Source organism: Callionymus lyra, chromosome 1, assembly GCF_982586985.1.
Source record: "Callionymus lyra chromosome 1, fCalLyr1.hap1.1, whole genome shotgun sequence".
NCBI classification, from domain to species: domain Eukaryota; kingdom Metazoa; phylum Chordata; class Actinopteri; order Syngnathiformes; family Callionymidae; genus Callionymus; species Callionymus lyra.
Window position 1 is genome coordinate 40,277,123 of NC_141818.1, and position 14,485 is coordinate 40,291,607.

At 39.8% G+C, this 14,485-nt stretch overlaps 1 protein-coding gene across 1 annotated transcript; it reads right to left on the bottom strand.

Moving 5' to 3' along the window:
• Positions 1 to 475: 475 nt before the first annotated feature.
• On the bottom strand, positions 476 to 13,860 carry spag5 (sperm associated antigen 5). Its single transcript, XM_087784084.1, has 24 exons — positions 13,809 to 13,860; positions 13,315 to 13,431; positions 11,348 to 13,251; positions 11,080 to 11,269; positions 9,969 to 10,085; positions 9,791 to 9,883; positions 9,580 to 9,714; positions 9,390 to 9,509; positions 9,215 to 9,307; positions 7,840 to 7,974; positions 7,677 to 7,770; positions 6,659 to 6,806; positions 6,549 to 6,599; positions 6,282 to 6,456; positions 6,069 to 6,202; positions 4,888 to 5,056; positions 4,013 to 4,148; positions 3,619 to 3,838; positions 2,224 to 2,356; positions 2,052 to 2,132; positions 1,822 to 1,971; positions 1,639 to 1,713; positions 716 to 796; positions 476 to 629 (listed from the first exon to the last, which is right to left on the bottom strand). Exons 1-24 carry the CDS (start codon positions 13,842 to 13,844, stop codon positions 558 to 560), a joined length of 4,659 nt encoding a protein of 1,552 aa, XP_087640210.1. The 5' UTR covers positions 13,845 to 13,860; the 3' UTR covers positions 476 to 557.
• Positions 13,861 to 14,485: the final 625 nt, after the last annotated feature.

Below are 14,485 nucleotides of genomic sequence, written 5' to 3' on the forward strand. Positions count from 1 at the left end.
CATAAATAATCCTAATTTATTTTTTAAATTATAAACTATTTTTAGGATATTTCCTAACATTTATTATTTCCCAATCATTTACAGCAGTTGTTGACCAGTAAATACAGTCAGGCTACTCTTTTTTTTTTTAATTTACAATAATAATAATAACAATAAATGTTTATTTAGCAGTTTAAAGACAATAATCCCTGAAAACAATCATTTATTCGTCTATGCATTACTCCCTTATCAAAACATTCACACCAACGGACTCACTAAATGTAGTGGATGATTTTGGAGTACGAGAGGAAACTGGAGTACCTCGAGTAAACCAATGCAAACTAAAAAATAAATAAAAAACAAATAAAAAAAGGAAACTGAAGCATTTATGTAGAAACAAACATGTGATCGAGTTCACGACTCCAGCGGAACAAGTTCGATGGTAAAAGCAAAATGTGTGACTAAAAAGATCGTACTCGAGAGAACTGGTTTGAAACACTCAACTATTTATTTCAAAATAAAACAAATATAACGACTCAAAACATTAAAAGTATATTACAAAGTGAAGAGGAAACGTTTCAACCGATGTACGTGACGAGTTGCTGCAGCTGCTCGCAGGTCTGGAGCTCGTGCGGCAGCGACAGCAGCGTCTGCGCGAGGAGACGGAAAGAGTTTTTTTTATTTATTTATATATATATTTATACGTTTAATTTGAACAGGACGAGTCGTCGCTCACCTCTCGAACTTTACTGATCATTTTGCTCAACATGTAGAGCTCCTTCTCGCTCTTCTCCTGGTTGGTCTGATGGATGATTTGCTGTTTCGAGGTCAAAACAACCAGTAAGAAAATTATTTCGTTATCAATTTCTTTTACGTTTTATTAACAGACACACATTTCTATGAAATCAAACAAGATTGTAGAAATTAAATAAGTAGATAAGAGAAGAATACATTGTTCTTTTTTCTTATCTTAACTTTTCTTTCTCCTCCAACAAAACAGAGTTTAAATAAGTTTATTGATGCTTTTTATTTTCATCATTTTATTTCTAATTCTTTTTGATGTGTTTGTTAGTGGAGTTAATGTTTATTTACTAAAAGTCTCATAAGTTATTAAATGTTAATGAGGTTTGAAACTTGGAATATTGAAGGGTTGAATTTAACATTTTAAATGTGGAAACGGGTTATTATTAATGTTATTTACTTATTTGATTATTTGTATTTTGAAGAGTGGAATTTTTCTTAACATCGTTCAATTTTTTTGGAAAAATCCAATATTTTCAAAATCTACGAAACACTTTTGTTTTTTATAGAGATATGTTTTTTTTTTTTTATTCTAATTCCAATAATTAAATATGTATATTTCGTTCAATTCAATTAATACAAAAAAAAAAAAAAAAAAAAGGTAAAACATTTTTTTTTGTTGATGTTTTAAGATTTTAAAGGATTTAAAAATCTTAAATAAAATGTTTAATATCCATTTGAAAATATCGGAATTATTGAAATAAATCATTCAATAAGAAAACAAATTAAACTTTTCAATATAGAAACTATTGAAATGTTTTTTGTTTTTTTTAATTAGGCAACGCTTTAAAAACAACAACAAACGGGGCGAGAAAGAAGGGAGGCCCACGAACGGTGACGTGTCCGAGGCTCACTCACGTGTCGCTTCGCTCGCTCCAGTAGTTTGACTTTGGCCTGCTCGGCCTCCTGAAGGTTGGTCTTCAGCCTCGTCACCTGAGGAGCAACAAAGACACGAGAGCAGAAATTAATGCAACGGTAACCGTCGGTAACAAACTAAATGACTGGAGGCCGAAGAGGCTCGTGGGTGAAAACTGCTCGCACCTCGTTCAACAGCAGGATCTTCTCCTCGACGGCACCAGGCGTGTTGGCGAACTGGCCTCCATCTTTCTTCACTTCGCTCCGCAGCAGCCGAGCCTCGGCCTGCGACTGCTGCAGCGAGCGCTCGAGCGCCATCACACTCTTACGCAGCTCCTGACAAAGATTTATTGTTTTTTTTAAGAAACTCATATCTTGATTAAATTTGAAGAGGTGGAGGTTTAACAATTATTCACCTTATTGTCCTTCAGGTGTTTGTTGGCGTCGTCCTGGAGCTCTGTGACTTCGGATGTCAGCTTGAACATCAGTTTCTCGTTCTGGAAAAAAAGAATTAGAATCTTTGCTTGTGGCGCCATCGTGTGGCAGAAATAGGAGTGACATCAGCTTAGACGTGACGCTTCTCCTTACCTGAGCCTTCTGCTCCACGGCCTGGATCCCTCGCTCCAGCTGGAAGCTCATGCGACTCAGTTGATGCTTCAGCTCCGACACTTCGGACTCGTGCCTGTTGTTGGTGCTCTTTAGCTCCACGTGCAGGTCACAGCTGGAACAACAGAGCTCGTGACTCGCACCGGATTAACCAGAATCATTTCTTACACGTTTTCTGCTCGATTGAAGGATGAAAATAAAAACTTCTCTGAATCAATATTTTGTCCGTCGTGCATTTCTGAATAAGACGACCTGCAAAATTGACGACCCGTGACTCAATCTACTCGTCAAACTGTGCCATTATTAGTGCTTGTCCTTGAACCCATTCCTCCAAACATGTTCAGATGTGGCCCTCATGAGGTCAGAGTTCAATGACAGAATTGTTAGCCATTGGAAAAAAATGTCTTTCTATTTTGCACTTAAACTTGTTACATTTATGGTGAACTAGCAACCTTTTGTTATTTGATTAAGGGCCCACTTTGTGTTTTTCTTGGGCGTCGATAGACATTTGTGGAAAATGTAAAAAGTAATTTTGAGATAAAGTCTCTATGCATTGTTGCTCTAGGATTAAAGTATATTTAAATAAATGAATGTGAAAAAAACATTAAAACCGATCTGTTATAGATTAATTTTTTTTTGTTTTTCACATTTCAAGGATTTGAGTTTATATTTTTGTTCTTTTTCTTTTGCTAGTTTGGATTGACGGCCCCTTTAACTGTTCAGGTTAAACGGCTACAGAAGTGGTCCGTGCGCCCCCTTCAGGCGAAATGGCAGAAAAGGTGGAGAAGAAAACAATCACAATATCTAGTACAGGCTGATAATCTTCGAAGAAAAGTGTGCATTATTGTCCTTAATACAGACATAAATGATGCAGGACTAAATGAATTGCGTTTCTGATCAGAAGGTGTCCTTGAACAGCAAATTACTGGAAATGTATGGATTTACTGAGGCAACTCAGATAAGACCAAAGACGAGGTTTATGGAGGTAGTGAAGGTGAAGTTGGTGTAAGTAAGCAAGTCATTTTTATTTGTACAGCGCTTTTCCACACCAGGGTCACAAAGCGCGTAAACAATCAAAACAATACTCAATAAAGTATATACTTTAAAGGTCAAGATAAAACTGATAACACAACAGGAGTTCCAGAAAATCAAGGAAAAGCCTGAACAAATAGAAACTTCTTAAGATGTTTCTTAAAGGAGTCAGTAGATCATCAAACACAGAGGGAGAGGAAGATCGTTCCAAAGCTTAGGAGCAAGGTGTGAGAGAGGGGGATACTGAAGCAACTCACAATACTGAGTCAAGTATTAAAGACATGAAGTGATTGATTGAAGAGGCGTTCAGAAAGAGTTGAGGAAACAAGAGCTCTAACGACTTACATGTCGTTCTGCAGCTGCTCCAGCCGAGCGCTCTTCATCTCCTGGACCCTCTTCATGGCGCCGACCAGTTCTGAGACGGTGTCGCAGAGGTCCGCCAGCAGATCTGCGACGCTGCTCTCCTCGGGGGCGGGCTCGTCCTCCGGAGGGCTCGCGGCACTTTGAGTGACGATCACGGGGATGCGGGTGAAGGCGCTGGCGACGCTGAACAAAGAAGCCGGATCTGTGGCGAGAAAAAAATCCAAAATATGACGTCGGTTCATTGTCGAGATGGATAAAAAAACTTGAATTTTAAGTAGCAGTTAAAGCGTCACAAAAACATTTATCAACAACAGCAGGTTTAGTTTGATCTTTGTCAAACAAAGTTGATTTTGAGAAGCACAAAAAGCCGCAGAACCTGGTCCAGCGGGTTGGTCGTCTTCTTGACTCTTGGTCGTCATGGCGATCATCACGTCGTCTACAAAAGAGCTGCAGAGATTTCGACGCTCGTCCCCGACAGACCCAGACGCCGCCGCGCTTCCGTCTTCTTGACTCTGTCGGAAGAAGCAACATTTGAAGCCAAATAATGAACTTGACTAATATTCTGTCAATAAAGTTCATTCATCAGATTTTTTAATGGTCTGCATTAGTGTCATCGGAATATTGACTGGTGGAATTAAACTGTTTTTTTTAATATATATAATATTGAATTGAATACTGTGTATATCGAAAGGTTATATTAAGGTAAGGTAAGGTAGAACTTTATTGATCCCTCAGGAGGTCTCTTTCGGGAAATTGTTTTTTTCCAATAGCCACAGCAAATAGAGCAATTTTTCATTAAAAATAAATCAAAATAAAATAAGATTAAGAACAAGAACAAAGAGAAATAAAGAGAAAGAACAAGATGATACAATCTAAGTCTAAAGATAAAGAACATAGATCAAACTATATTATTATCTATATTTGTAAACTCTAGTCTTTTCAAATTAAACATAAAATGTTGGAATGAAATTGCTACATCCCAACTACAACCCTCGAGTCATCTTAGGCCCAGGGTGACCCGAAGAGCCTGAAAACAAATGTGTTTGTGGTATCCCTTGTGTTGTCTCAGGGCCTTCGGGTCTCCTTGACCCAGAGGCAACACCAGGGTTGAGTTAAGTTTGGTTCACTTTGTTTAAAAAAGGTGCAGACGGAGATAGTACTTCCATGATCGGACGAAAGTTGGATCAAGTAGCTCCGTACACTAGTGGTACCGTCTGGAGGTACAGTTCTACGTTTCCACAGTTTCTGTACCTCGTCACTCAGAGCTGCGTGCAGTTCATCCGTCACTCCTCGCAAGGTGTGATGCAACAGAGTGACTTCTGTGGCCGCCTGCGCCAACTTATCCTCCAGCTGCAGCCGAGTGCCGTTGGCTCGCAGCCTCGTGTTCTCCAGATCCTCCAGGAGACTTGTGTTCTCAGCCCTGCAACACACATCCCACGCTTGAACATCAACAGCAACAGGGACTACCTCGGACTCGCCGCCGTAAAGCAGTTTGATGGTTCAGAATAAAAATCTTTTTTATATGGAACAGTGTTGTTTTAAGTTGAAGCGAAGTTTTTTTTCTTGCCATATGTTGATAAGTGGTTAAAGTACGTTATAGTTTGTAGTTTGTGTGGGATTTTGAACGGTTGTAAACAGGGACGAGCTATAGCCATTGATTTTGTCTCGACAAACCCTTCAGCGCCCCCTACAATTCTCATGAAAACAGAAGTCCCGAAGCGTCTTATGCTTCATTTACGAGCATCTTGACGTGTCAGCAGTACAGGTCTAAGAAAATATCAATACACTTAATTTTCACAATATATTGTATTGATATTCATCAGAACTGTATGCATTTTTTTTGGGCTTTAAAATCCAATTAAGTATTTTTTGGATGTATTTCAATAAAGTTATAAAATTTAAAAATATTAGGGAAGATTACAGAAGTCATTATCTTTAAAATCCAAGCAACTGAGGACGAGAGGATACAGTCGACTCAAGCAGCTTGCCGATTATTGTCTGGAAATATTTTGTGTTTCAAAACAAATGAAAGCAGTTACGACTTCATCAAGAGTCATGTGGTCTTTAAATACTACAACACCAGTGTCAAGTACTCAACAATACTACAACTATATCCTTGTTACTACAGTATCACCATATATTGCCTCATTTTCCTTGTATGTTTCATGTTGCCAGATTCTTGCCAATACACACATAGCCACGAGCTAACCGAGAGAAATCAAATATTTTAATATTTCCAAAATAAAACACCTTTTTATTACAGTTATTATTAATACTTCCAAAATGATGTTAATTAATTTTCCTTTCTATGAGGTCTGGTAACAGATGCCTTAGGTTCTGGTCTCGGTCAACCGTGGGGTTGAGGACCTCCAAATTTCAAAAAGAGCTCTACAACAAAATGGTTATAAAAGGGCGGAGAAGGAAAGACATACTTGAGTTGGGAAAGTTGAACTTTGAGGTCCTCACACTGGATGTTCCTTTCGCGGAGACCCTGCAGGTTCTTCTTCAGCAGGTCTTCGCTCTCTGACATTTGTTCCCTCACCGAGTCATTCTCCATTTGTAAAAACTGTTGAACAAAAGAAAAAAATGTGTGTAACTAACACACTCTTCCTCTCCTCTTCCATGAAGGGGGATCGCACACTCGCCTCGTTCATCTCCTGGACGTTGTCAAGTTTGGTGCAAACTTCCTGGAGCTGTTGGATCTGATCCTTCTGAAACTGGGCCAGTTCTTGAAGCTGGTGGAGCCGCTCGCCGGCGTCAGCCAGGGCGTGATTCAACGCGTCGTTTCGTCGCTCGGACTCGCTCAGAGACGACTCCGACCTGGATGCAAACGGTGCCGTTGATCACGGGTTTGTCGCTGACGTCAGGCCGACACGTCGATAAGGGAAGGATTATCTCGGGGTCACACTTACGCCTCGGCTCTCTGGCAGGACAGTCGGAGGTCGTTCTGGGCTTCAAGCGACCTGAAAAACACACAACGTGAGTCGAACCGTGCAGGTGAACGAGGGCTCGATTGTCGTACTTTGCCGTCTCGTCGGCGAGCGCGCGCTTCAGGAAGGTGTGGGCGGCTTCTGTGGACGAGACGGTCGCCGACATCTCCGTGATCCTCGTCTCCAGCAGAGCCTGGTCCTTCTCCTGCTCCGACAGCTTCTGGCGCAGGATGCCCATTTCTGACAAGCAACAAGTACAAGTTGATTCACATACAGACGACAATATATTTAAACATTTGTATATAAATAATAAGTAAAATCGATTTAAAATAATTAAAATATTTTGAATAATTAACTTTTACACAATTTTAATATTATAATTATACTAATCAAAAAAGAACCAGAACTCCAGTCATTTAGAATTCATAGCCTTTTACATGATAAACATGTTGGTACAAATGTGACAACTTTCTTTTTTACTATTAAAAAGGCTACAAGGTTTAAAGTCTTAATGTATTTTTTAATTATACGAGTTAGAATATCAAACTGCGAGTGTGAAACAGATTCATTATTTCTGGAAATATTCGATTTTTTTCCAATTTAATTAATTATTCAACAATTCAATATACAAATTATTAAATCAAATGAATCAATAAAAACAAATTTAACCTTTCAATAAGACATTTTTTTATATATAATATTTATTTCAACAACATTTGAATGTTTTATTCAAACATTACGCACCGATATACTTTGATAGATCTTTACGCCATGCTTTTACACTTAAATTATTTATATTGGTGACAATTTTATTTAAATATTTACTTAAACTTTTTCTGCTTTTGAAATGATTCTAGCAGTGATACCAGAACTCACTTGCACAACACACAGAGCAGCTCATTGTGCACCTTAGAGAGTGATCAACCATCAAATGACAAATGGATTAAATCATCAATATCCTCACGATCAATTCATTAAAATGCAAGAAACAGATAAAAGGCCAACGATTACAGAACTAGTGAACATAATACATGTTCATAGATGCATCGTGTGACGTGAAGAAAAATATGATCAATGCATTCATTCAACAAAACTGAATAGAAAACGTACCCGAGTTCAGAATGGTCACCTGAAGGTTCAAATCTCCGACCTCGTCTCTGGCGCTTTCCAGACTCTGCCTCGTCCGAGTCAGCTCGTCCTCCACCTGTGGTCGGAGGTGAAGCGTTCGTCTCTCGACTGAAATGTGCGACGATGACAACAACAAAGGTCTGACCTGCTCCTTCTCTTCGACGGCTCTGGCTTTCGCCGAGAGATGCTCGTCCACGTCTCTCACGGCCGCCGCCGCTTTCTCCTTCAGGTTCAAGAGGATCGGCGTCATCTTGTGCAGATGCTTCTTGGCCTCGCACAGCTGTGGAGGAGACAACAGCACCAGCACCACCGTGAGTTCCAGGATAAAGCATCAAGATGTCAGGTGGTGAACTTTAGCGCAATGCTAGCATACATTTAAAACAGGGATTTCTAACTCAATCACTTAAGGGGACATCATCTTTTAAAAGTGTACGTCTCAGGCCAAACAAAGGAACTCTGTATTAATAGTTGACATGGATTATCTCTGCTCCCCATCTTATAGGTTAGGTTAGGTAGAACTTTATTGATCCCTGAAGAGGTCTCCTTCGGGAAATTGTTTGTTTTTTTCCAAATTATCTACAGCAAATACTGCAATTTTTCATAAAAAAAATAATCAAAATAAAATAAGAACAAGAACAAAGAGAAAGAACAATATGATACAAACCAAGTATAAAGATAAAGATAAAGAACATAGATCAAAGACAAAGGATACAAAGACTAACATAGAACAGAACATCATTATACTTTCACTCCACTCCTGCCCCCAAACTCTCAGAATTTTAAAATTTAATAGCCCGAGGAATGAATGAGTCCCTGAGTCCATTAGTGTTGCATCATAGGAGGAGCATTCGTGCACTTATTCTGCTTCTCTGCTCACTGATGACAGTGTTCAGAGGATGATGTCATCATCCATGATGGACAGTAGTTTGTCCAGTGAGCACCTCTCAGCAACTGTCACCAGTGAGTCCATCTTACCTCATCTTAAATATTGATCCATAAACATTAATGTACTTTGATTTTGAGCAAACCATCCGACACGATAAGATGGCGGGGCCAGAATTTAAACTGTCCAGCATGCGATTCAACTTTAGATCAATAGAGAGGCAAGTAAAAGCTGCTGCCATTTTCGAGAAAATTGCTAAATATTAATTTATCTGATGTGAATTAGCATTTAGCAACCTATTCATTGTGCTTTATATTTATTACCCAATATTGTTAATTGTATTGTGACTTCCTTCAAGGAGGCCAATTATAATTTGTGTTGTTAGTATTGGTATTGCTCATGTTTTGTATCGTCTTGGATGCTGTCGCTAGGCCTTTAGAAGCTAATTTGGCTTTGTTGCTCCCTAATGGAAAGAACCATAAATTCCTTGAAATCCTAATTTGTCATGAAGTCTCGGACGAAATCACATCATGAATGTAGGGTCTGTCACGACTCAGGTATGTAACAGAGTGGTTTAACATTTTAACAAGGCTCTCGTCTCTTTGGTTTTCTAAAAAAAAAACAAAAAAAAACCTACTTCTTGAATTAAACGCGACTGCTCCTCATACGTTTGGTGCAAGAGATCCGAGGCAGAGTCCAGAGTTCCGGTGCAGGCCTGGCTGAGTGTGACCTTCAAAGACAAGAGAACACAAATACATTTAAATAGTAGAACTAAACTGTGATTTAAAGTCGAGTTGTTCTTTTCTCTTCACCTGTTCCGGGCATGTTCTGTTCAGCGCCGCCAGTAGTTCCTTCTGCGATCCAAGACTCCTCTGCAGCTCTTCTATTTCCCCGGCAGAGTGAGACCTCAGCTGATCCACGACGCTGTAGGCCTGGAAATTACGTGTTTTCCGTTCACAAAAAGAACCATTGACCGATTGACTGGCTTCGTGGGAATCTTACCGCCTCTCTGGCTGTGAAGGCTTCTTCCATGCGTGTTCTCATGTCATCCCTCTGCTCAAGAGCATCTTTGACCTTTTCCATCATCCTCCCCTGAGTCTCTTTCGACCTTTTAAGCAGAGACGCCATCGCGCAGTACTGAAAGGCATAAACACCTGAGCATTTCTGAAACACGTTACAGGTGTGAAAATCATTGTGCGTCATGCTAGCGTACATGTGAGACGAGGCTCTGGTGATCTTCACGGATCAGCTCCTCCATTTGCTTCATGTTAGAAAGTCCACAATTCAAGTCACTCGATAAAGACTCCTATCAGGACACACGTCGGTGTTCAAGAAAAGACATGAGTTGTGAAAAAAAAGAAAACATCAGACAACATTCGTTTGTGTCTCACCATGTCGACTTGCATGTCCTGAATTCCACACACAAGATTCCTTAAAGAACTTCCATCCAGCTCCAGATCTTGAATCTGCTTCACAGCGGTTGTGTAGAGATCTCGGTACATTGAAGTCTGTACAAATGAATACATTTGCTCATTCATTCCTTTGAAAGATTGACGTGTCAAGTCAAAGCAGCCCCGTCTTTGTGTCAACCACGTTATTTTACGTTTTTTTATTTAATATATTTGATAATGTAATATATATGACTTTAATCTTCTGATGAATGTAGTAAATTCTACTTTATTCTTGTGATAAATGTAATATATTCGACTTTAATCTTGTGGTTAATGTAATGTATAGGACTTTAATCTTGAAATGAAGTAAGGAAGTAATTATTATTTGTAAAAATTGTAAAGCACCTTTTTCAGACCAGCGTCAAAAATCATTTAACAATCAAAACAATACAGTAAAAATACTTCAACATAGAGACAAACACAACAGTCCCGTAAAAGTTTATATATATATATATATACATACAAACAAACACAACTTTAATGTTGAATGAATCAATGTATATACGACTTTAATCTTGATGAATGTATACACGATTTTAATCTTGTGATAGATTTATACACGACTTTGATCTCGTGATTAATGTATATATGACTTTGACCTCGTGATTAATAAGCTAGAACTTTATTGATCCCTCAGGAGGTCTCCTTCGGGAAATTGTTTTTTTCCAATAGCCACAGCAAATACAGCAATTTTTCATAAAAATAAATCAAAATAAAATAAGAACAAGAACAAAGAGAAATAAAGAGAAAGAACAAGATGATACAATCTAAGTCTAAAGATAAAGAACATAGATCAAAGAAAAATAACAAAGACAAAGGATACAAAGACTAACATAGAACAGAACATCCAGTATATAAATGACTTTAATTTCATGATAAATGTATATACACGACTTTAATCTTGTGATGAATGTAATAAATTATTTTGGGATAGATAAAAAAGATACTCTATTGATCCCTGAAGGAGAAATTCTCTTGTGTAATTTAATATTAAGCATTACATTGTGACTGATAAAAAAAAAAAGTCAAACGATCTCACTGAGATTCTCACCTGACTAAGCTCTGTGTGGTCAGTCTGCACCAGCTTCTCTCGGAGTTCTGATGGAGGTGGCCCGACAGAAACCCGTTTTGCTCTGGCGACACTCAGTTGCTGCACCAAGGCTTCAACCATGATCATGCTGGACCTCAGTCTCTGCTCAAGCTCATGTTTGGGTAGAGCCTCCATGCTGTCTGGAGAAACACTGAAATCAAAGAGGACAAATACATCAATGGAACTTGAATATCGAAGGCAAAAGTAACCAGAGAGAAAGGAAACCCACTTCCAAAGCAGAGGGTTTGTCATGGTGCAGGCATCTGCCACGGAGAACTCCCTCGTTCTCACAAATTGTCCAGAGGTATTCAGGCTGCAGTCCACCATGTTGACCGGGGAGGTGCCCACGCACATACTTTGAGTTTCTGCAGATTTAACCGCAGGTGCGAAACCTATTTTCCCCGACGTCAGCAGAAGAAACTCTGCCATCTGTCGGAGCTGCTGCTGCAGCGGCCCCTGTTGAATTAAGGGGGTTTCCAAATCTGCGTTGTTCACTTCTGGTGCCGTGTTTGGACTTGATGATGCATTTTCACCCTGATCAGCGCACAACTGGGGTTTGCATCCAACAGTGGTCGAGTTGAACAAGGGTGGAGACATCGTGCACTCCAAATGTTCCGCCCATAGAGCCGAGGCTTCCATGAGAGCAACGTTGTGGGCCAAAGCCGGACCCTGGCCCTTGTAAGCTTCTGCCAGAGAGTGTCTGCGAACAACCGGACTGAGGATCCCCAACTGTAACACAGACGCCATGGAGGGACATTCCGAGAAAATCCTCAAAACATCAGGAAGAGTCTCTGCCAAACGATTTTCATCGATGGGACAGAGGTTCGGCACATTTTCAGACGAACCAAAGGCGCTGTCTTTTGTCTCCGTGGACGGAGATTGATCCCTGCTTGACAGCACCAGAGAAAGACCTTCTGGTTGCTCCTGCAAATCACTAGACTGAGGACGACCACAATCTGAGACACCTGTCTGGATGTCTGTAGGAGAGACCACAGGAACCATCTCTTGTAGGTTTTCTCTTACATTTAACACAGATGTTTCCTGAACCAAAGTTCTGAGACTCGTGCGGACCTTCGGGTCATGTTGAGGAGGAGTGCTGATCCCATCATCTTGCATGTGTAATCCAACTGTACATGTGTCCACTGGCTTCTCTTCGCCAGGCGGACACCGTTCAGGCACGGCTGGAGGCTTCTGATGTATTTTGGAGTCATTTAAAGGTTTACAGTCTCCATGCTCTTGCTCCTCTTCACCTCCAGAGCTACAGGTTTCCTGGACTAGGGAGATGCTAGTTACTTTATTATCTTCATTGTTCTCTAAATCTAACCGACGAGTGATCGAGTGGATGTCATCGCACAGCAAAGATTCCTCGGCACTGGTCGCGTCACCATTTGTTGCAATTTGGTCATACATGATCGTGTCTGACCAGATCTGTGATCTGGAAATAATAACTTCAGCTTCCATGCACTTTAATTCTACTTCGCTTCGATTCCCAGGTTCTTCACACTCGTTTGAGCTTCCATTGGATAATGGAGAAGGTATTTGAGGTTCACGGAGACAGTACTGATGATCGTCATGTTGTGGTAGAGTGGACTCTGGACACTCAGAACCTTCAATTACAGAGTCGTCCTGGTGTGTCTCCGTCTGTAGGAACACGGGTGAAGGAAGAGTTTCCTCGCATTCCGTAGGCGAGTAAAAAATCTCAACCTCGCCTCCATTACAAGAGAAAGACTTCCAAATGATGTGACTTTCTTCATGGTTCTCTCCCTGAATCTCATCGTCTTCTTTTGTCGTTTGAATATCATCCAAGTCTGAAGAGTTCTGGTGTACGCCGTAATCTTTGTCTTTCTCCGTCGCAGGAATGGGATTAAAGTAGGGATGTTCGGTGTGGCTGCCAAAAGAGTTCTCCATCATGTTGTCAGAAACAAACGATTGCATTTCCTGTACAACACTAGAATGTTGGTCCCGAGGCAGAATGATACTCTTCTCTTCGGTGGACGTTGGGGATTCTGAGATCTCGACCTCACCCCCGTCACAGAGAAAAGATTTCAAAGTAACATCTCCATGTTCAAAAGTGATCTCTTCACTCAAGGATTTTGATTGTGTAGGAGAGTTCTGTAGATTTTCTTGATCGTTCTGTCAACAACACAAATTCGTCAGATTCACATTAACCATCATGTTCCTCAAGTTTCAACATACCTTGAGATTTCCATAAACTGCATTCACGGTCTTCGATTTTTGCCACAATAATGGGGTCGAACAATTATCGTTGCCCAAACTTCTCAAGGGGGTTCGTCCTCTACGCCCGCTTGAAGGCTGGGGGTACAGTTTAATATTAGTACATTCATTTAAGCATCTAGCTCACATGTATGGTGATAATCCTTTTTAGTTATAATACAACAGAGGACATTTCGCCAGCAGTGAAAAGTGCCTTGGATCTAAGGCGCGGTCTATTGACAAAAACATGGAATCGGTTGTTCTCAAAAAGGTTTTTTGCAGTTAAACTTTTCTTAGGGAAAATGTACTCACAGAATTCTGAGAAAATAAATTATATTACTCTATTGGCCTTACAGCACACCTCACTGCTGTCTCACAGTTGGCCTGCACCAATCTAACATCCTTCTTTTTTTTATGTTACCAGATTTCCAAATACACATTTGCTTTGTAAATTAAAGGTAATGTTAGATTCTTACCAAGCCTTCGCCTCCGACACTCGGACTGCTGGACATTTCAGCAAGTCAAGCTGCGAAAGACGACATTGTTGTGAGAATTATTAATACATCTCTGTATTGACAAGGATTATATTCATTTGCCTGAATTGTATAAAGGATTAAATTAAAACGTTTATTATAAGAAGGTAGACACATTTTAAACGTATATAAGGTATGAAGTAAACATAGGCGAAATAAGTTATCTTCCTATAAAGCTATTAACACAAATTTTATTGAAGAAACAAAATAGTTTATACGAGTTACTTACTTAAACATTTATAATGATGTAGAATATGAAACGTTTTTACCTTTTTCTTAATAATCGAATGAGCTTTGAAGAATACAGCTTGACTTGTCCGAGCCGCGTTTCATTCAAAACACAACTGTCAGCGCTGTTATTGGTTCCTCTCTCTTCTTCGCTGGAGTTGAAACGCCACAGTGACACTGGGAGGGCGCGCTGCTGCCCCTACAGGACATGGATGCTACTGTTTACCCAACGTTCTAATTTTTGCAAAATGAGACTGTAACATATATTGTGTACATATATTGTGTATATATATATTTAATTGTCCACAGCAAATACAGCATTTTTTCATAAGAAATAATCAAAATAAAATAAGAACAAGAACAAAGAGAAATAAAGACAAAGAACAAGATGA

Excerpts from the sequence above, each read along its gene's own strand:
- spag5 (XM_087784084.1), bottom strand. The coding sequence starts at position 13,844 with ATGTCCAGCAGTCCGAGTGTCGGAGGCGAAGGCTTG. Across the intron at positions 6,203-6,281 it reads ACGTCCAGGAGATGAACGAG|TTTTTACAAATGGAGAATGA; the intron begins GCGAGTGTGCGA and ends TTTGTTCAACAG. Across the intron at positions 5,057-6,068 it reads GTTCAACTTTCCCAACTCAA|GGCTGAGAACACAAGTCTCC; the intron begins GTATGTCTTTCC and ends TGTGTGTTGCAG.